This window comes from Callorhinus ursinus, unplaced genomic scaffold (assembly GCF_003265705.2).
Source record: "Callorhinus ursinus isolate GAN/ISIS: 27379988/994484 unplaced genomic scaffold, GSC_fseal_2.0 scaffold10, whole genome shotgun sequence".
In the NCBI taxonomy this organism is placed as follows: domain Eukaryota; kingdom Metazoa; phylum Chordata; class Mammalia; order Carnivora; family Otariidae; genus Callorhinus; species Callorhinus ursinus.
This window is the reverse complement of record NW_027397072.1, coordinates 37,985,544-38,008,517: the sequence shown is the minus strand read 5'-3', so window position 1 is coordinate 38,008,517 and position 22,974 is coordinate 37,985,544. Positions and strand designations below refer to the sequence as shown.

The 22,974-nt window shown below is 39.9% G+C and overlaps 2 protein-coding genes across 4 annotated transcripts in view; both read left to right on the top strand.

The window, feature by feature from the left end:
* Positions 1–1,109: 1,109 nt before the first annotated feature.
* Positions 1,110–11,130, top strand: IL1A (interleukin 1 alpha). 2 transcript variants are annotated; one of them, XM_025867618.2, is made up of 7 exons: positions 1,110–1,174; positions 1,797–1,851; positions 3,050–3,098; positions 3,782–3,992; positions 5,618–5,791; positions 7,246–7,364; positions 9,598–11,130. In XM_025867618.2, exons 2-7 carry the CDS (start codon positions 1,805–1,807, stop codon positions 9,793–9,795), a joined length of 798 nt encoding a protein of 265 aa, XP_025723403.1. In that variant the 5' UTR covers positions 1,110–1,174; positions 1,797–1,804; the 3' UTR covers positions 9,796–11,130. The 2 variants fall into 2 exon arrangements, with proteins under 2 accessions (XP_025723403.1, XP_073753510.1); XM_073897409.1 differs by lacking the exon at positions 7,246–7,364 and having other exon boundaries at positions 9,598–9,740.
* Positions 11,131–21,853: 10,723 nt separating this feature from the next.
* The window catches only part of CKAP2L (cytoskeleton associated protein 2 like), a 31,086-nt gene continuing 29,965 nt past the window's right edge, over positions 21,854–22,974 (top strand). For both annotated transcript variants that reach the window (XR_003207329.2, XM_025868204.2), the window contains exon 1: positions 21,854–21,933. Coding sequence is in view for 1 of the 2 variants with exons in the window: in XM_025868204.2 (XP_025723989.1) it covers positions 21,903–21,933 (31 nt within the window). In the remaining variant the exon portion in view is untranslated. The remainder of the gene's footprint in view (positions 21,934–22,974) is intronic.

Sequence of the window (22,974 nt, the reverse complement as noted above, 5' to 3'; positions counted from 1 at the left end):
AGAAAATACTTTACCCAACTCACACAAGCCACTTCACTCCCAGTTCTGAATGGTCTTGCCTTTTTATACCATGTTACATTGCCATGCCTCACCTTTCTCTCTTTACCTTTTTGTTCCCCTCCTCTACCCTCTTTTTCCATCCGTTTTCTTCATTTAAAATTTACATGGCTTAAATTCCAAACAGGAAACCTTCAACATTTATCTGCCAAGAGTCTGATGTTCTACCACCTGAACTGGGCCGGCCTCAGGATACCAAAAAAAAGTATTTGATAATAACAGCCAGGCAACCCTGACGCAGTGTCGTATGTAAGAGTCCCTCCCCTTCCCTTAACCTCTATTCTCAAATCCAGCTTCCAGCTTTTGGCCAGGGCCTTGCCCATATTTCCTTGAGTCTACAGCTCACACACCTTAGGTTTATTCTAAAAAAGACCAGACTTCCCTCTGGGCCCTGAGAGAGGGCCACTTTGCTGTAACATGGCCAGAGCAGGAAGCTCTCTCCTAAAGCCCTGTCACTTCTGTAGGAAATGGGTTAACAGTATTCAGAGGAGTAAGAGGATTATCACTTCTCTCTCCCCTACTGGGCCCTAACCAGGAGGTTGTCTCACCATACTCAGAGTAATTTATGCCTATTCAACAAATGTCCCTCTTCAGAAAAGATGGATCATCTTCCCTCATAGCCAACCCTTATTTGCCAGGGGCTGCCAAGCGTTCCATCAATTCATACTCAGCCCCCGGGGTACAAAAAACAAATTATGCTAAAACACAAACTACAGTTCCTAAGCTCCTCTCCAACTCCAGCCATCTAGAATTCTGATTTTAGGAGTTCTCCCTTCCTCCCTACCATATGTTTTTAGAAAGTTACATTTCCTGCCCTCCTTCCCTTTTTCTAAGACTACATGTTTATAATTGTTTAGAGCAAAGCCATAGACAAATGAGCCAAGTTAGAAACTCCTGGATTCTTTGCAAACAACACTATTATCAAGTATGTAATCTGTCATTATTTGGCCAGTTTCCGGTTAAAGGAACATAAAAAAACATTAATTCTTCCCTGTAAATTCCCCGTGACGCACACAGACCACGCCTACCCCAAGAAGACAAAAGGCTAAGTAGCCTGACTAGGGCTAAGTCTGCAGACAGAGAGGGAGTCATCTCATTGGCGCCTGAGCCAGCAAAGGTATTGTCCTTATCACATCTTTGACTTTTAAAATATATTTTGCATTTCTTCTTGGCCATTGTCTCTCAAACCGCCTTCTCGGAAGTACAAACCTCTTCCTTCCTTTCTTGTCTGTCCGTGGTTTGGTGTGTGAGTTAGAATCACAGTCAGATTTCAGAAAATAATTCTTTCTGCTGATGGGGAACTGAGGGACAGAACCGGTTTCACATGAGGGCATTGGCGGGTGCAGCCGAGCCTCCCCTCTACTACTAAAGCTATTAGGAGAAAACTAGAAATTTCCAAATTTGTCTCTCTCTTGCGTCTATATAAGGCAAATACCTCATTCTTGTGGGGGTTTTTCTTTAATTTATCCAAGCTTTCATTGAATGCCTACTGTGTACAATGCATTGGGTTGGGCACATAAGGAATACCAAAGTTCTAAAAGAAGTTCACAATCTAGGAGAGGAGGCAGATACATATGCAAATAACTCAAGGGAGTGAAAAGAAGAATGGGGAAAATGCTGAGTATGGGCTAAGTCATTCATTAAGCTTCTCAAGAAGCACAAAGCTGAGGTGATTCCCTTTGCCGGCATTTGGTTCAGTGGCTGGCTAGGCTGACAGCCACCGGTGTTCTCTGTTGCAGAAGTCAAGATGGCCAAAGTTCCTGACCTTTTTGAAGACCTGAAGAATTGTTACAGGTAGGAAATCAATTCTATCTCTTTCGATTTAATGAGGGGATCAAGGTACGTTAAAATCGATCTAGGAGTTAGGGTAACTAGCACGGAGCCAGACTGGCAGAGGTATAGAGATGTGTCCTACCTCTGAAGTCAGGGCAGGTTCAGCAAAGATCCAGAAAAAGTAAGCATCTAGCATGTTACACTGAGAGGACACTGGCAGGGAGACAGCCATTTTAGAAAAATTATTTCTGTAGTCTCCTGAGTCCTAGTGAATTTCAACATCTACTTAGACACAGCCTCAGTCAGGTTCACATGCTCTGATACCGTAATGGGTTTTTAATGGACTGTCAGAGAGAGAAACCATTCTCAGGAAAACTTCTGGATCTCAATCTGGAAGAGGTAATGGCTCCACAGCAATTTGAGCATGTGAATGCACATACACAGTCAAACCTCATTCAGACATAAGAGAAGGGTAAATGAATAAAATTAAAAATTATAGGATAGTTTAAACAAACATGGTATTCCCATTACCTATCAATATATGCTAACAGAAACTAGGCTATCAAAATGTTGCTGGATAGTTCCCAAGTATAAATTATTAAATCTGTTTTAGTGAATACATGGAAGCAATGTACAACATATGACGTATTTGCTTAAAACTAAAATGAGATGCTTCAGGGACGCCTGGGCGGCCCAGTCGTTAAGCATCTGCCTTTGGCTCTGGTCATGATCCCAGGGTCCTGGGATTGAGCCCCGCATCGGGCTCCCTGCTCGGCAGGAAGCCTGATTCTCCCTCTCCCACTCCCCCTGCTTGTGTTCCTTCTCTCTCCGTGTCTCTCTGTCAAATAAATAAATAAAATCTTTAAATAAATAAATAAATAAATAAAATGAGGTGCTTCAAAAGCATTTCTCTCTTGAGGAGGTTAACATTTTTCCCTGAAATTCAACTACAACTCTTCAATTTGTTAGCCAAGCCCCATTTTTAGAGATAAAGCACAGGTAAAGTTCAAGACCTGTCCTGATGCTTACTAATTCCAAATTAGTGAGGCACAAATTACTGCATATATGTATGTATATGTATAGAAGTCCTTAATTTTCAAAGATGACAGTAATGACTGTGTGTGTGTTACCCAAAGCTAATGTGGTCATTAAAATACGTTGCCCAGTGACTGCAGTTATGTAACAAACAGAATTACATTCTCATTATCTTGTTTGACAGTGAAAATGAAGAATACAGTTCTGAAATTGACCATCTCTCTCTGAATCAGGTAAGCAAATGACTGTAATTCTTACGGGATTGCTATTCTTTTTTTTATTAATATCCAATGTATTATTAGTTTCAGGGGTACAGGTCTGTGATTCATCAGTCTTATATAATACCCAGTGTTCATTACAACACATACCCTCCCCAGTGTCCATCACCCAGTGACCCCATCCTTTCACCCCCCTCTCCTCCAGCAACCCTCAGTTTGTTTCCTAAGATTAAGAGTCTCTTATGGATTGTCTTCCTTTCTGGTTTTGTCTTGTTTCATTTTTTCCTCTCTTCCCCTATGATCCTCTGCCTTGTTTCTTAAATTCCACATATAAGATTGCTATTCTTACACAGTATTTTCTCTACCAGGAGAAAACAGCAATAGCTTGAATCCTAGAAGCTTTTGTTTCACCCTCACTAGAGGTTCAGACACATACATTTCTTCATCATAAGTGAGACCAACTGCCTCTCTACACTAATAGTGGATGACATTCTCCATGCTCAACAGATTTTTCAAGGGAAAGGTGGGAGGGAGGGAGGGAAAGATGGGAGGATGGGGGAGAGGAGAGGGAATGGGGAAGAGAAGATTGATGAAATAGAGATCCTTCTCACTAAATCTATTGGATAAAACTTCTACTGAAAGGGATCTCATTCTATGACCATATGCAGTCCCTCAGCTTCCATTTTCCTTCCTCCTAGAAATCCTTCTATGATGTGAGCTATGACCCACTTTATGAGGACTGCATGTCTCTGAGTACCTCCAAAACCTCAAAGACATCTCAGCTTACCTTCAAGGAGAATGTGGTGGTGGTGGCAGCCAATGGGAAAGTTCTGAAGAAGAGACGGTTGAGTTTAAATCAATTCATCACTGATGATGACCTGGATGGCTTTACCAATGATGCAGAAGAAGGTAAGAGGTCAAGTGCAAATAATACCTTAGTTTTCCATTTTTAAGCAAATGGAGACAACAGAGCACAGGAGAAAATAAAGCCTAGAATCAGAGGAACAAGAGGGCAACCAGGCATCAGTCTAGTAACTATAAGGAAGGAAAATTAATTTTTATCCTTCTCCAGTGGGGAGAGAGGAGCAGTGGCCTGAGTCTACAGAATACTTCCTCATGGGCTCATTTTGTGGCCATATTATAAAGGTCATGTGACTTTTATCCTTATGGCAGAAAGCAGTTACATACTGTTAGCGGGTGGCTACTTACAAGCTATATTCCTCCAGATAAGAACTATGCCCCTTTGGGTAAGTTACTTAACCTTTCTGTGCTTCAGTTTCCTCTACTGTAAAATGGAGATAATCAGAGTCCCCACTTGTTGTGAAGATTAAATGAGTCAATACTTGTAAGCTCCTGGACTAGCATAACGCCTAGTACATAAATACCCAATAAATGTTAGGTATTGTTATTCTTCAGCCTCCTCCTCCTACTACTACTACTACCTTTGTTAATACTACCAACACTGCTAGTTTATTAATGGCTACATTATCTCTACACTTCACAACAATCTTACATTCTCATTTTACATAGGAGGAAACTAAGGTCAGTTAGATAAGTCACATAGTGTATAAGTGGGAGAGCTTTAAACCAAATTCAGTTCTGATTTTAACAGTCAGGATTATTCTCCCATGCTGCTACTGTATAAGCCTCTACATGAAACATAAACCAAATATTTTTTAAATAATAGCTTTTTAAGGTAACAGGTAAACACTAATACACATTCACCTAGAAAATAGGAAGATACAAGAAAATGTAAAAAAGAAAATAAAAACACTAAGAGTTTTGCCACTGCCAAGACTAGAGAAAATACTTAAGTATTTGATTAAGGGTCAATCAGCAACTTAAAGTCTTTTTCATGTACATACACACATATAAACAAACATTATTAGGATTATATTATATACAATTTTATATTCTGCTTTTTTCACTTAGCAATATATCAAGGGCATTCTAGGGTACCAGTTTTTCAACATTGTAAGTAATATAATAATGAACATCCATATCAATAACATCCATATCATATCTTCACTTTTATCACTATTTCCTTAGAATAGATTCCTAGACATAAAAATTACTCAGAAACATGAGGATTTGTGAAGCTGTTGATATATACCACTGTCCAGAAAGCGGAGTAGACATTTAGACCTGCATCCTCAGTGACATATATGGTCTTAATATATTCATTTTTTTCTCAGTGTATTCATTTGAAAAATGTAGATAGTGAATGCTAGCAGTCTTCCTATTTTCTTAGAAACCTCCAAACAACCAAAATGAAATATTTAACAAATAATCTCTTTTTTAAAAAAATTACTGTCTGAGAAATTGAAGTTTAAAAAGAAATAAGCAACCATGGGGATAATCCTAGAAACCACTTCTGCTGACTGGGTGACTTCTCTTCTCGCTCAGTTTCTTCACCTGGATTAAAATATTCCTAATGTTCCTTCCATAGCTACTTTTGCTGCTTGTATTAGAGCACATATAGCTTCTGTGTTTATACCATAGACATTAATCTGAGCTTGTGATAATGGTTTTAGAAATCATGAAGCCCAGATCAGTAGCATACAGCTTCCATAGCAATGAAAAATACAACTATATGAGGATCATCAAATCCCAATTCATCCTGAATGACAACCTCAATCAAAGTATAATTCAACAAACAGGGGGAAATTACCTCATGGCTGCTGCATTGCAGAATCTGGAAGATGCAGGTAAGTGGACAGCTCTGTCATCCTCCCCTCCTCTTATTTTTGTATTTCTTTCAAACTTTCTGCTTTCAAAATATAAACCTCTCTAGATTCCTAGCTTTGCACAATTCTTCTAGAATAGGATGAAGCACAACACCCCCAGTAAAATTCTGGGCAAGGACAGGAGCTTCAGTCAAATCAGGAAGCTCCACAAGAGAGAAGTTTCCTATCTTTGAGAGCACCGAGTATAAAGCTTTCTGATGAAGTATCTCCTTTGGTTCACTCAGATATTCTTATCCTTGGTTTTAAAGATGAGGAAACTGACTCTCAGAAATATTAAATGACTTACCCAGATTTACCCAAGAAGCCAAAAAGGAGCAATCACTCTCCATTAGAAAGCTTACTGTTCAAACTTACAAATAACACCAAACTAGAAAGAATCTTATCTTTGATAACATAGTTGTGAAGCAAAACATCCAATAAGCTGAGAATATGTTCTGGAGGATGAAATTTAGTGTCCAAGACATTTTGTCACACAAATTTAATTTCTATGGTATACATATTTTAGCTTCAGGACATGTCTTCAGTATACAAAATTAGTTTCAGAACTCCAAAGAGGCTACTTTGCAAACAGGGCTCTTTCTGATTGGACATACTTCGGATAACATGCTTTCCACTCCATGACATTTACAAATTATTTTGTGCTGTATTTTCCTACTTAATATTATGTCACATAATTTCCCCACATATTGAAATAGCATATATATTTGCCATGTTTAATGGCACTAGAATATTCAATCATGTTGATTTGCTGGTCCCTTGGGTTTGCTCCAAGTAACTATTTTGCAATAGAGTTTGTATATATAATTTTTTCCCTATGAGGTTATTTCTTTGGATCATACCCCAAAAATGGAACTCCTGGGTTCCTAGGGATAAATAATTATACAGTTCTTATTAAGCATTATTCTCTAAGGAAAACAACTACTTTTCACTATCACTAGCAACATGAGTATATCAGCTTCCCTAAACCCCTCCATTTTAGGTTATTATGAACTCATGAGCTCACCAGTTGAAGGGTCTTATCCCATTAATGTAATTACAAGACATTCAACAAATAGCCCCCAAGCATTCATTCAACATAGAAAATTCTAAAGACAATCACAAACAATGAATCATGGAACACTACATCAAAAACTAATGATGTAATGTATGGTGATTAACATAACAATAAAAAAAGAAAATTCTAAAGACATTAACCAAGTATTACCTGCCTAGTAAATATGGCACACATTGTGAAGGCTACAAAGATGTATGGAATTCCATTCTGGTGTTTACACCATAGTTGGAGACTTAACTACAAACACACACACACACACACACACACAAACACACACACACACACACACACAATCTACATAAGACTTGATTTCATTCAAATACAACATATTTACTTTCTTTTTGGCTTTTCTCTTTGCCAGCGAAATTTGACATGGGCGCTTATACATCAGAAGATTCTAAACTTCCTGTGACTCTAAGAATCTCAAAAACTAGACTATTTGTGAGTGCCCAAAATGAAGATGAACCTGTATTGCTAAAGGTCAGTCGTTCTCAGTCTCCAATTTACCTTCATTTACAACCCGTATGTTTGTGAATGATTCCAATAGGCAGATACCCCTAGCAGGGTAGCACAATCCTCTTCTCTTCCTACCACAGTTTCCACCTGCCCACCTACCCCCACATGCTACTTCTCACCTATCCCCAGAGGCAATTCTAGGCAGAATCTATAAGAAAGTAAAATGGAGGTGGCAAGAGTGAATAAAAGGTAAATTGCTTTCTTCCTTCTTTTTCCATACCATGCCTGACCCTAGCCACCTCCCATCCCAGGGCATCCATTTATTCCATCCATCTTGAACCTTACTAACATTTACCATCTGACCTATGGGATGGTAGGCATTAGGACAATGGGGCCTGATTCCAAGAAACTCAAATAAGCCAAATAGGAGCAGAGAGTGTTAATCACCTGCCAATGGGCTCAAAACAAAAAACTGGGAGCCAAGACTCAAACTCTGGCCTTTTGATTCCATTGCTTCTCTCTCTTCATTGGTGCCAGCATTATCCTTCATCCCAGCCCCATCTCCACTACCACCTCCCCCTCAAACATACAGACCCACACACACCCACTATAGCCTTAGATGTTTACTCCACTGATAAGTAGGTGACTCTTATTTAGTAAATGTATAATGCAAACCCCCAACTCCAACTAGGATTTTTGTAGGTACATTTTGTAGGATTATTTCTCTACCTGGATCAAATGAAGTAAAAGTGATGTCTGTAAGACTAGGGCAGTAGCTTCATTCATGAATTCATTCAACAGGCATTATTTATTGAGAGACTTCTCTTTTTCAAACATAGTGCCAACAGCTATGTAGACCATGGTGAGCCAAAGTCCTTAGCCTCATTGAACTCGGTCTTCTTGGGGACACAGACAGTAGACAAGCCAAACCACCAGCAAAAAGTACAAGATGCTGTAAAGAAATAAACAGGGTGCTGAGATAGAGAAAAATGGGAGAGTGCCCTTTACATAGAGTGGCAAGAGCAGAGCTCCCTGTGAGATGGGATCTGCTGATAGGAAGGAGCATGATACAAGGAAACAGGTGAGGGTGAGCATTCCAAAGAGAGGGATCTGAGTGCATCTAGAACCTAGAGCTTCAAGAGTTTAAAGGCCTGCTTCAGAAATCAAAAGGAACACTCTAAAACTGGGGCACTGTGAGAAGGAGGAAAGATAAGCAGAGGCTAGTGTTTGCAGAGCCTTGCATTTGGGTTTCATTTGAGGTACAATGAAAAGCCATTAAAGGGTTTCAAACAAGGAATTGTCCTAACTTCACTTATAGTTTCTAAAATGGAGAATAGATCAGCAGGAAGACAATGGAGAAAGCACAGAACCTAATTAGGAGGTAATAATAATAGTCATGAGAGCGGGGGTGGTGAGGCAGATAGAAATAAGTAGACAGAACTGGTTATATTTCAGAGATAGAACCAACAGGAGGGAGGGGAAAACATATATTTACTGAGATGGGAAAAAAACTAGGAGAGGAATGGGTTTGGGAAGTTAAATTCCTTGTTGACATTGAAAACCCCAAGGAAACCTCAAAAGGATAATTAGTTGCTTTAGATTAAAAAGAACACAGAAGAAGCATCTCAAGTTGAAATGTGAATTTCGCTTTTCCATGAAAGTATTGTGATTCTATTCATACTCGCAAGTATAGTACAGCCTAAAGAGATCACAATTGTCAAAAATTGTATTGAAAGGAATCAGCTGCTGATATACCTGGAGGTGTGTGTGTGGGGTGGGGGGGGATTAAACTTTTAATTGTTGGCTTAAATATGGAGACAAATATCTCTAACGATAAATTATCTTCCCAAAGATATGATCTGCACACTTAGCGGTCAAATGTTTAGAGGTCTCAATTGGAGTGCTCAGATTTTATGCAAAATGCCTTTTGCTTATGTTGAAGGCAGGACAAGAACAATGTTTTTACTCTACCTGCCACAATATAGTGAGACACTACCGTCATTGGCAATCCATGACTAATCTGGATTTCTCTCCAGTTAAGTAAGGAAATTAACTATTATGTGTAGACTGGGCCATACATCTAATAGGCATGTAATAAATGCTTGCTGAATGAACAAGTGAATGAAGAATCTATATCATCATATTACAGAGTCCTAAAGTGCTATGTTCCTCACAAAGGCCAAATGTCAAGGGATTGCACTTCAGTTCTTTGTCTAAAATCTTGTTCTTTAACATATCTCTGTTCTCCTTATCATAGGAGATGCCTGAGACACCCAAAACCATCAGAGATGAGACCAACCTTCTCTTCTTCTGGGAACGTCATGGCACTAAGAACTACTTCACATCAGTTGCCCAGCCAAAGTTGTTCATTGCCACACAGGAACGAAAACTGGTGCACATGGCAAGAGGGCAACCCTCTATCACTGACTTTCAGATACTGGAAACCCAGCCTTGACTCTAGAGTCTACTTACTTGTGAAGTGTTGACAGTCCATATGTACTATGTACATGGAGGAGTCAAATCCTTTACTCTTAGTCACTTTCTGAGCATGTGCTGAGCCTTTGTAATTCCAAATGAATGTTTACTCTCTTTGTAAGAGAGTGAGCAAGGTCTAATGGAACCAACACTAACATATGATGTTGTTTGTTATTTAAAGAACACCCTATACTTTGCAAACTACCAATCAGTTTAATTATTATTCTTCATAATAATCTTGGGAGGACTGGGGCTACTGACTATGGCTACCATAAAGATCTTACCCATATTACAGATGGGTTAAGTAACTGAGGCATTAGAAAACTAAATACCCACAACAGCAGTTGAAATGAGAAGCCATAGGCCCAGGATTTTATTCCAACTGCTTGCTTTTAAGTTGCTGATGGACCCTTAATCAAATACTGTAAGTTTCTGGGACCTCAGTTTGATCATCTTCAAAATGGAGGGGATGATACTTACATCCTTCCTGCCTCAACAATATTTTATGCTAATCAATGAGATCAGTTTAATAAAATAATTCTTTTTTTTTAAGATTTATTTATTTGACAGAGAGAGACACAGCAAGAGAGGGAACACAAGCAGGGGGAGTGGGAGAGGGAGAAGCAGGCTTCCCGCGGAGCAGGGAGTCCCATGTGGGGCTCAATCCCAGGACCCTGGGATCATGACCCGAGCCGAAGGCAGAGGCTTAACGACTGAGCCACCCAGGCACCCCCAAAAAATAATTCTTGAATGAAAATACTGAGCCTCAAGAAATCGAAGCATAAATATTTATTATTTATGTATACATATATATTTATAAATATATTTTAAAATAATTATATTTTTATATTTATGGCAATTCCTTGCATTCCCTGAGTGTGACCAGTCATCCTTAACAATAGGAAAGAGTGTTTTTTAGGCTAAATGAGTTTGATTTAGTTATACTAAGGCACTTTGGTCAAGTCCTGCTTTTTGTAGTACCTGGAAGCCCTATAATTGTGATAATAAATTTATATTAATACTTTGAGCTGATAATTAATCAATCCTTCACTCCTCTACTTTTAAACTTGCTTTAGCATTCTTGTGTCAATTTCACCTGCTATCAAGTCTTACTAGCTAAAATGGGATAAACTTAATTTTGGTAACCATGAGACAACTGTAAATCTAAATGTTCTTTTCTGGAATGTAAGCAACATTCCTTCTAGGTTCTAAAAGTTGTGATCAAACTACAGTGTTATATTACTATCAACAATAAGCACTGATACATTATTATTATAAGTCATAATTGAATAAAACTTTAAAAAAGTAAATCTAACACACATTTATTGTCTTAATCATTATTTTAATGCATGGTAATTAGGAACAAATGATAAAACTTCACATAAATAACTGTAATTAGTGTTACTTTACAAAACCAAACCAAGGTTTTACAGTTTTTCTCTCCCCTTTGTTAGCTTGCCAGTATGCACCACAAGTGGTATGAAGAATGAGGGACGCCTGGGTGGCTCAGTCAGTTAAGCATCTGACTCTTGATTTCAGCTCAGGTCATGATCTCAGGGTCGTGAGTTTAGGCCCCACAGCAGGCACCCTGCTCAGCAGGGAGACTTGCTTTGAGATTCTCTCTCTCCCTCTCCCTCTGCCTCTTACCCAACTTCTTTCTCTCTCCAAAATAAAAATAAATCAATCTTTAAAAAAAATAAAGGAATGATAATGTTCCCAGGTTCACGTAAAGCTTACATTACACATGTACAACACTTGTGTTTATAGCCATACAAACTCACAAATACAGAACATTAAAAACTAATGGATCCATGAACCAAAAATGAGACAGAAGAAAGAGAAATTAAGGAGTTGATCTCATTTACAATTGCACCCAAAACCATAAGATACCTAGGAATAAATCTAACCAAAGAGGCAAAGAATCTGTACTCAGAAAACTATAGAATACTCATGAAAGAAATTGAGGAAGACACAAAGAAATGGAAAAGTGTTCCATGCTTATGGACTGGAAGAAAAAATATTGTTAAATGTCTATGCTACCTAGAGCAACCTACACATTCAATGCAATCCTTATCAAAATACTATTAACTTTTTTTCACAGAAATGGAATAAACAATCCTAAAATGTGTATGGAACCAGAAAAGACCCCGAATAGCCAGAGGAATGTTGAAAAAGAAAACCAAAGCTGGTGGCATCACAATTCCAGACTTCAAGCTCTATTACAAAGCTGTAATCATCAAGACAATATGGGGTACTGGCACAAAAACAGACACATAGATCAATGGAACAGAATATAGAACTCAGAAATGGATATGGTCAACTAATCTTCGACAAAGCAGGAAGGAATATCCAATGGGAAAAAGACAGTCTCTTCAACAAATCGTGTTGGGAAAACTGAACAGCCACATGCAGAAGAATGAAACTGGAACATTTCCTTATATCATACACAAAAATAGACTCAAAATGGATGAAAGACCTAAATGTGAGACAGAAATCCATCAAAATTCTTGAGGAGAACACAGGTAGCAACCTCTTTGACCTCAGCCACAGCAACTTCTTCCTAGACACATCATCAACAGTAAGGGAAGCAAGGGCAAAAATGAACTATTGGGACTTCATCAAGATAAAAAGCTTTTGCACAGCAAAGGAAACAGTCAATAAAACCAAAAGACAACCGACAGAATGGGAGAAGATATTTGCAAATGACATATCAGATAAAGGACTGGTATCCAAAATCTATAAAGAACTTATCAAACTCAACAGCCAAAGAACAAATAATCCAATCAAGAAATGGGCAGAAGACATGAACAGACATTTTTCCAAAGAAGACATCCAAATGGCCAACAGACACATGAAAAAGTGCTCAACGTCGCTCGGCATCAGGGAAATCCAAATCAAAACCTCAATGAGATACCACCTCACACCCGTCAGAATGGCTAAAATTAACAAGTCAGGAAATGACAGATGTTGGCGGGGATGCGGAGAAAGGGGAACCCTGCTACACTGTTGGTGGGAATGCAAGCTGGTGCAGCCATTCTGGAAAACAGTATGGAGGTTCCTCAAACAGTTGAAAATAGAGCTACCATAAGATCCAGCAATTGCACTACGGGGTATTTACCCCAAAGATACAAATGTAGGGATCCGAAGGGGTACGTGCACCCCAATGTTTATAGCAGCAATGTCCACAATAGCCAAACTGTGGAAGGAGCCAAGATGTCCATCGACAGATGAATGGATAAAGAAGAGGTGGTATATATACACAATGCAATATTATGCAGCCATCAAAAGGAATGAGATCTTGCCATTTGCAACGACGTGGATGGAACTGGAGGGTGTTATGCTGAGTGAAATAAGTAAATCAGAGAAAGACATGTATCCTATGACCTCACTGATATGAGGAATTCTTAATCTCAGGAAACAAACTGAGGGTTGCTGGAGTGGTGGGGGGTGGGAGGGATGGGGTGGCTGGGTGATAGACATTGGGTAGGGTATGTGCTACGGTGAGCGCTGTGAATTGTGCAAGACTGTTGAATCACTGATCTGTACTTCTGAAACAAATAATGCAAGATATGTTAAGAAAAAAGAAAAAGAAGAAGATAGCAGGAGGGGAAGAATGAAGGGGAGTAAGTCGGTGGGGGAGACAAACCATGAGAGACGATGGACTCTGAAAAACAAACTGAGGGTTCTAGAGGGGAGGAGGGTGGGGGGGTGATGGGTATTAAAGAGGGCACATTCTGCGTGGAGCACTGGGTGTTATGCACAAACAATGAATCATGGAACACTACATCAAAAACTAATGATGTAATGTATGGTGATTAACATAACAATAAAAAATTTTAAAAAAACACAATGAGATACCATCTCACACCAGTCAGAATGGCTAAACTCGCAAGTCAGGAAACGACAGATATTGGTGAGGATGCAGAGAAAGGGGAACCCTCCTACACTGTTGGTGGGATGCTGGTGCTGCCACTCGGGAAAACAGTATGGAAGTTCCTCAAAAAGTTGAAAATAGAGCTACCCTACAACCCATCAATTGCACTACTGGGTATTTACCCCAAAGATACAAATATAGTAATCCAAAGGGCACCTGCACCCCAATGTTTATAGCAGCAATGTCCACAATAGCCAAACTGTGGAAAGAGCCCAGATGTCTGGGGCGCCTGGGTGGCTCAGATGGTTAAGTGTCTGCCTTCCGCTCAGGTCATGATCCCAGGGTCCTGGGATCGAGCCCCACTCCTTCTCCCTCTCCTTCTCCTGCTCCCCCTGCTTGTGCTCTCTCGCACTCTGTCAAATAAATAAATAAAATCTTTAAAAAAAAAAGAGCCCAGATGTCCATCGACAGATGAATGGATAAAGAGGATGTGGTATATATATACAATGGAATATTATACAGCCATCAAAAAAATGAAATCTTGCCATTTGCAATGACGTGGATGGAACCAGAGGGTATTATGCTAAACGAAATAAGTCAGTCAGAGAAAGACAACTCTCATATGATCTCACTGATATGTGGAATTTGAGAAACACGGCAGAGGATCATAGGGGAAGAAAGGAAAAAATGAAACAAGATGAAACCAGAGAAGGAAACAAACCATAAGAGACTTAATCTCAGGAAACAAACTGAGGGTTGCTGGAGTGGAGGGGGGTGGCAGGGATGGGGTGGCTGGGTGATGGACATTGGGGAGAGTATGTTTGTGGTGGGCGCTGTGTATTATGTAAGAGTGATGAATCACAAACCTATACTCCCGAAACAAATATTATATGTTAATAATTTTTAAAAAAACAATACTAATGGATCCATTTGGGAAGCATGGATACAAGATACGTTGAATTGGAAAAAGTTAAAGTTAAGGGACCTTGAAATTAGATATGGGAAATAATGGAGAAGGAGTAGTCCAAGGTGCCTCTCAATTTCCTGGTACTGGAAAATGAGGGAGCAGTGGTGTCTTAATCAGTATTTTTGGTAGAAATATGGAGTTCTTCTCAGTTCCAGGATGAAGTATGGCTATTACCATTTTAGACATAATTCAAGCTACTGGCAAGATGCCCAACTGCAGATGTACAATGAGCAGATGATAATGTGTCTGGAACTCAGGAGAAGTTAGAACTAGATAGATTTGGAAGGCATTAGCAGGTTTATAACAGGTAAAATCCTAAAGTGACATCAGAAAAAGAAGAGAAGAGAAGCATATGGTGAACACTGTTGTTGTCCATTCAACTGCCAAACCCCCCATCTTCCTTACTAACAGAACCCTGATTTTTTTTTTAAGATTTTATTTATTTATTTGAGAGAGAGAGTACAAAGCAAGAGAGAGAGAGAGAGCACGGGGGGGGGAGGATTAGAAGGAGAGAGAGAAGGAGACTCCCCACTGAGCAGGGAGCCCAACTCGGGGCTTGATCCCAGGACACTGGGATCATGACCTGAGCCAAAGGCAGACGCTTAACCAGCTGAGCTACCCAGGCGCCCCAGAACCCTGATTTCATTCAGAAGGAAATGTATTGACACAAAGAATGAATCCGGTTGATCTAAGCCAATCTTGACCATTCTATCCTCACATGACTGAGTCATGTTGAGTAAATCCTGTCTAATGAAATGTCAGTCTGCCAGGGACAACTTCTGGGAAAGATTTTCTACCCTGATAAAAGATAGAAGTTCTATGAGGATGTGAAGTTTGGAACTATGGTAGCCACCTTGCAACCTTTGCAAGGACATGCTAAAGAAGATAGAATGGCAGGAGAAAAAGAACCAGAATCTATGATGACACTGTTGTACTAAGTACCTACTGCCAGACTTTAAAAAAAAAAAAAAAAAAACAAGAAACATTATTATAGTGTTAAGCCATTGTCATTTTGTTTCCTATGACTTACAACAGAACTCAGCCTAACTGATACAGAGCACCACGGGAAAAAACAAAACAAAACAAAACAAAAAACACAGAAAAAAAGGAAAAAGTTTGATCTGTTTGTTTCACCTGGCTTTTTCTCGCTGCCACAACTTTACTTTGGTCTCCATACCCAAGTATGGCTGCAGTAAAACTAGGTAGTATCTTGATATTTTAAGAAAGAGAGAAGTACAGAACACTGAGCAAGCAATACCCATTCAAGAAAACTTTAAAAGTATAATAGCTGCTCAGTCTTTAATAATGAAATATTGAATCATTCTAGAAATAGCCTGAAAATGTTATTGTATACTTTCTAGTCCAAACTCTCCCACTGCCTAATCAGTAAGAAGGTCACCAGGATGAAATTCAACAGTCTTAGCACTGAACTTGTTGGAGTCTATTTCTTTTGTTACAATCTTATATATAAGTTTCCAAATTGAGGAGAGTAAAGCCAAAGTTCCACCATTAAGTACAAGGTACAAAAACAAAAAGCCAAAAAAATATTTCCCTAACCCACCTCCCACTGTCACCCCTCTGACAATTAAAAATACCTACATTTGAACTTTTTGGGGGTGATGGAAAAAGGTGGGATAGCAAGAATTTCATTGTGGTAGATATAAAATACGCTTATGTAGCTATATTTATTCTTGATTGTGTTTTATGACTATATACATTTGTCAAAATTATCCTCCTGAGTCTTGACCAATGTTGGTTTGTCAATACCTTTCATAAAATTGTTGCCAACCTAGTATAGTACTCAAGATACGGTCAAACCAGCACAGCCTGGACGTGGGATCTTGTCCTTCCTATTTTAGATACCATGGTTTTGTTAGAAAGTGACAGTAGCTCTTTGAAAGCAAGTGACATTGTTGATTCAGTGTTTGTAGGCAATTAATACTTACAAGTTTTCAATCTAATTTCAAAACTTTAAATGTATCCCTGCTAAATTTATTCTTGTTAATTTGGCCCCAGTTCTTTCTAGGTTGTTCCGGATTCTAATTTTTAATATACTGGCTCTTCCTTTTAGCTTTGTGATATCTGTAATTTGGTGTGCATATTTTTGTTTAAAGAATCAGTATTTAATCAGTATAAAGAATAGGTTATAAACATTTTTACAGTGTGATCCTGTTTTATTTAAAATACCGACAACTTTATCCATTGATAAACAACTTTGGTTGTTTCCATATCCTGACTGTTGTAAATAATGCTGCAATAAATGTGGAAATACAGATTATCTCTTTGATATCTTGTTTTCATTTCTTTTGGATATATGCCTGGAAGTGGAAATCCTGGATCATATGGTAGTTTTATTTTTAGTTTTTTGAGGAACCTCCATATTGTTTTCTATAGTGGCTGCAGTAATTTACATTCCTATCAACACTGCACAAGGATTCCCTTTTCTCCATATCCTTGCCAATACTTGTTTTCTCTTGTCTTTTTGATGACAGCCACACTAACTGTAAGGTTGATATCTCCTTGTGGTTTTGATTTGCATTTCCCTGATGATTAGTGATGTTAAGCATCTTTTCATGTACCTGTTGGCCCTATGTATATCTTCTTTGGAAAAAAGCCTATTTAGGAGTGCCTGGGTGACTCAGTCGGTTAAGCACCTGACTCTTGGTTTTACCTCAGGTCATGATCTCAGGGTCGTGAGATTGAGCCCCACCTCAGGCTCCACGCTCAGAATGGAGTCTGTTTGAGATTCGCTCTCTCCCTCCCCATCTGCTTCTCCCCACTGGTGCTCCCTCTCTAAAATAAATAAATAAATAAATAAATAAATAAAATAAAAGACTGTCCTTTCCCCATTGTATATTCTTGGCTCCTTTCTTAAAAATTAATGGGCCATGTATGCATGAGTTTATTTCTGGGCTCTCAATTCTGTTGCATTGGTCTATGTGTCTGTTTTTATGCCAATACCATACTGTTTTAATCACTACAGCTTTGTAATGTAGTCTGAAATCAGAAAATGTGATGCCTCCAGCTTTATTCTTCTTTCTCAAGATGGCTATGGCTATTTGGAATCTTTTGTGATTCCATACAAATTTTAGGATTGTTTTTGTTTTTTCTATTTTTGTGAAAAATGCCATTGGAATTTTGACAGGGGTTGCATTGAATCTGTAGATTGCTCTGGTTGGTGTGGACATTTTAACAATATTAATTTTTCCAATTCCTGAATATGGGATATCTTTCCATTTATTTGTGTCTTCTTCTACCTCTTTCATCAATGTCTTTCAGTTTTCAGTGTAGAGATCTTTCATCTCTTTGGTTAAATTTATTCCTAAATATTTTACTCTTTTTGATGCTATTGTAAATGGAACTGTTTTCTTACTTTATCTTTCTGATAGTTCATTGTTAGTATATAGAAATGCAACTGATTTATATATATTGATGTTTTATGCTGCAAATTCACTGAATTCATCTATCGTTTCTAACAGTTTTTTTTTAAGAGTTTAGAGTTTTCTATATATAATACCATGTCATCTGCAAATAGAGACAATTTTATTTCTTCCTTTCTGATATGGATGCCTTTTATTTATGCCCAGTTGCTCTGTCTAGGACTTCTGATACAATGTTGAATAAAAATGATGAGGGTAGGCATCCTTGTCTTGTTCCTGATCTTAGAGGAAAAGCTTTCAGCTTTTCACTACTGAGTATGATGTTAGTTGTGGGCTTGTCATTTATAGCCTTTATAATGTTGAGATACATTACCTCTATACCCAGTTTGTTAAGTTTTTAGCATTAATGGATACTGAATTTTGTCAAATGTTATTTCTGCATCTATTGAGATGATATGAGTTTTATACTTCTTTTTGTTACTGAGGTGTATCACATTGATTAATTTGAAGATGTTGAACCATCCTTGCATCCCTGGAATAAATCTCACTTGATCATGGTGTATGATCCTTCTAATGTAGTGCTGAAATCAGGTTGCTAGTATTTGGGGGGGGTGTATCTGTGTTCATCAGGGATATTGGCCTGTAATTTTGTTTTCTTGTAGTGCCCTTGTCTGGTTTTGGTATCAGGGTAATGCTGGCCTCATAAAATGAGTTTGGAAGTGTTCCATCCTCATCTATTTTCTGGAAGAGTTTGAGAAGGATTGGTATTAATTCGTCTTTAAATGTTTGGTAGAATTCACCAGTGAAGGCATCTCATCTTAGACTTTTCTTTTTTGGGGGGGTGGAGGGGTGAAGAGTGTTGAAAATATATGTCCACAATAAAAACTTGTACATGGATGTTCACAGCAGCATTATACTTAAGAGCCAAAAAGTGGAAACAACCCAAATGTCCAACAACTGATGAATGGGTAAATAAAATATAGCATATTCATACAATGGAATGTTATCCAGTCATAAAAAGGAATGAAGTACTGACACATGCTACAACAAAGATGAGCCTTGAAGATATTATACTAAATGAAAGAAGCCCATCATAAACCACATACTGTATAATTCCATGTATATGAAATGTCTAGAACAGGCAAATCTATAGAGATAGGAAGTAGAATAGTGTTTTCCAGGGACTAGGAAGAGGGAAGAATGATGGGGAGTAACTGCTAATAGGTATGCAGTTTCTTTAGGGGGTGATGAAAATGTTCTTTTTTTTTAAGATTTTATTTATTTATTTGATAGAGACACAGCGAGAGAGGGAACACAAGCAGGGGGAATGGGAGAGGGAGAAGCAGGCTTCCCGCAGAGCAGGGAGTCCAATGCAGGACTTGATCCCAGGACCCTGTGGTCATGACCTGTGCCAAAGGCAGACGCTTAATGACTGAGCCACCCAGGCGCCCCGATGAAAATGTTCTACAGTTGAATTGTACACTCAAAGTGGATGAATTATATGGTATATGAATATCTCAACAAAGCTGTTATAGTAATAATAATAAGAAGGGGAAACTAGGAAAAAAAGGGAAGAAGAGTTCAGTTCCCAGAAAGAAAAGTATGGAAAGGAAATGAAGAAAAAAAGCAGTGTGACTGAACTATAGTGAGCAAGGGAAGACTGGTATGAACTGAAGCTGAAGAAGTAGACAAAGGCCAGGCCCTGCAGGGGCTTGTAGGACTTTAGCCTGAGAGCAATAGGAAGCCATTAAAGCAATAAGGAGAGCTACTGTGGACACATTGTTTGATGAGTTGAAAATTGTTATACCCACCTAGCTTTCTTTCCACACTTTGTGTCCCACAAAATAGTCCCTCAACTATCCAAAGAATGTAGGAAAGGGTGCAGAACTGGCCTATGTTGCTCAAAGTGGGACCAATGAGCAAGAGGCTTATTTGAGCTCATTTAAAAGAAAGTTTCATAATAATCAGGACTTTCTAATAAGGTAAGGCAATTCCCTGACACCAGCAGTATACCTGCAAAGATGCAATACCTAATGGGATCTGTAGATACTCTAACACTAGGTGGCAGATCAGGCAAGATGTCTAAAACTGAAACCCATTCAATCACTAAGATTCTATAAAGACCAACAGAACTCCATTTGCTTTTCTGAAACTCTCTGTAAACGAGCCCCTTTCTTACTCATTAACCAAAAAGGCTCTTGCCCAGCTGCTAGTGTTAACCATTAGGAAGACTCGTGGTCCTAGACAAAGAGTCCAAAATTTTCATTAACATAATTATCAATTGTCATGTTTTAAGCATATTTGTATACAATTAATGTAAATGTCAAAATGCCTAAATCCAGAAACCCCAGTATGGCTCTCTGCTAAACTCCCCACTTGAGGCCAAGGTGAAGAGCTGCTGTAATAGCTTCATGCCCAGCTGAGTACCCAACTGGTGAAGCAAATGCAGCAAACAGGGACCCAGACATACTGTCCCTCTCTATCCACCTCCCCAGCATCCAGGAGAGAGGAACCCTGACATGCAGAATACCAGAAACATTCCCCAGACCTCTTCATGAAACCAGGGAATAGTTAAAACAGGGGGCAAGCTTTGAAGGAAAACGTTTTCAGGCTGAAATAAGAGGAATGGGGTGTGTCTAATGACTCAGGAAGACTGGGCATGCCCCCCATCATCCCTTTCTCAGATAGGCATATACCCAGCTGATAAGATCAAAGAAAAAATATACATTAAAAAGGAGCCACCCTGAAAGCAGCATGGCACTTCCTCCAAAAATTAAAAATAGAAATACCATATAATCCAACGACACTACTTCTCTATAAACACCCCAAAGAATTGAAAGCAGAGATGCCGACAGGTAGCTAGCTGTACACCCATGTTCATAGCAGCGTTATTCACAACAGCTAAAAGGTGGAAGCAACCCAAGTTTCCATCCACAGATGAATGGATAAAGGTGGTACAAGCATACAATGGAATATTATTCAGGCTTAGAAAGGGAGGAAATCCAGCCACATGCTGCAACATGGATGAAGCTTGAGGACTTAATGCTAAGTGAAATAAGCCAGTTACAAAAAGACAAGTCCTGGACAATTCCACTTAAATGGGGGTCCTAAAGTTTCAAAATCACACATAGAAAGTGAAGTGGTGCTTCCTCCGGCGTGAGAGGCGGCGGCAAGCGGGAGTTCCCCTTTAATGGGGATAGAGTTTCTATTTGGGACCATGAACAAGTTCTGGATCTGGATGGTGGTGAGGGTTGTACAAAATAGTGAATGTACTTAATGCCATTGGACTGCACACTTAAAACTGGTTAAAATGGTAACTTATGTTACGTATATTTTTACCTCAGTTAAAAACAAAAAGAGCAGCCATCCTGCAATACGAAGAACTTAGAGCTTTTAGACTGAAGGTGAGAACCTTCACAAGTAGAGCTAATATGCTGGTGAGGAGCCCCAAATTCATCAGATTTGGGGTTTACCTTATTTTTTCAGAGCTCCTGTGACCCTTAGGGTGTGAGAGGAGTAAGGCGGCCCTGCCTATGCGGCCGAGCGGGTTTCCGTAACCGACTCCACAACCGGCCACGCACAGGTCCTCAAAAGATACCAGCCTGACCCTCGGGTGGACGCTGTCGCAGGTCCCAGCAGCCGCCTTTAATGCCGGGGAGCTGCACGTTCTTCCAATCAAAGGGTCTCCGGGGAGGGCTCGAAGGGCAGAGCCAACCGGAAGGCGCCTATTTCCTTTTGTCCCGCCCTCCCCTGCTTCCTACTGGCGGGTTTCAAACCCACAGGAGCCAATGAGAGCGAGCGGACGCGTTGTGCCCCAGCCGTAGCTTCAGGCGCGGGCTTTGAAGAAAAACTGTCGCGGAGACGTCATGGTGCCACCGCGGCCGTCCGCAGCCGCCGGTGAGTATGACCGTGAGTCCCTGCGTCTTGCAGGAGCTCCAGCAAGGGCGGGGAAGAAGGGAGGCCACCGAGTCAGTTCTTTTCGCGGGAGGTGCCCGTCCGCTCCAGTGCCTGCCTCAGTCTCCCCCTGGGCGTTTCCAGTCCAAGGAACGCTGCCCAGGCCCTGGCCCTGAGTGAGACGTCTGGCCCTGGGTGGGGGAAAGTAGATGCCGGGCAGATGCCTCACGGGTATCTTCCCCGTAATTCCTGCAGCAGCTCTGCAAAGAGATGTCATTGTCATCTCGTTTAGGTAGAGAACCTGAGACCCCTTGCCCGGGTCGCACACCCAGAAGGAAGCCAGGCGCTCCCTAACCCAGATTTGGCTCCGGGCAGAGACTGAGCGTGGTCCTCCGTGCTGCCGTCTGATCTTTGACAGGGTCCAAGAGGCGGGGTCTGACCCTAAGGGGGCAGGGCGGGGGCGCCGGAAGTTGATGGTTAGATCTGCACCGAGAACTGAGGGTCCTGGGTTCCCTGATCTCTTAAATGTACGTGGAGCCCTTAGCTGCTTTTCAAAATACAGCTCAGATGTCACCAGCTCCCAAATGCTCACAGTGTTTTGATAGTTTCAGTAATAATACCTGTTGACTGTCCGGTAGGTCCTGGGCACTGTCCTAGGTGCTTTACATAACAGCCCTTAAAGATGGGCACTTCTGTCTCCATTTTATAGGTTCAGCAGCAGCGAGGTTTGCTAACTTGCTAGAAGCCACAGTGCTGGGATTCTAACCCGGTCTCTCAGCCCGTGCTCTCCACCGCATAGCCTGGCATAGCATAAAATGCATAATCCTCAAAGCTGTCTCCTAGGGATGCATCAGAGCCAGATATCAAAACACACAGCAACTCGGTTTAGATGAAATTAAGAGTAGTTCTGCACCCCTATTGTCTTTTTTTATTTTTGCCACTATTGAATTTTAGCCTTTTCCAACCACCTATTCCTCTCACTCATTCCCTACTTCTGAACTCCCATAATTCTTTCTTTGACCCTTTCTTATGATACCTAGATTT

Bases quoted from the DNA above. Each gene is read 5' to 3' on its own strand.
- IL1A (XM_025867618.2), top strand. From the start codon at position 1,805: ATGGCCAAAGTTCCTGACCTTTTTGAAGACCTGAAGAATTGTTACAG. The intron at 3,993-5,617 runs GTAAGAGGTCAA...TAATGGTTTTAG, and splicing joins TACCAATGATGCAGAAGAAG to AAATCATGAAGCCCAGATCA. The intron at 7,365-9,597 runs GTCAGTCGTTCT...TCCTTATCATAG, and splicing joins ATGAACCTGTATTGCTAAAG to GAGATGCCTGAGACACCCAA.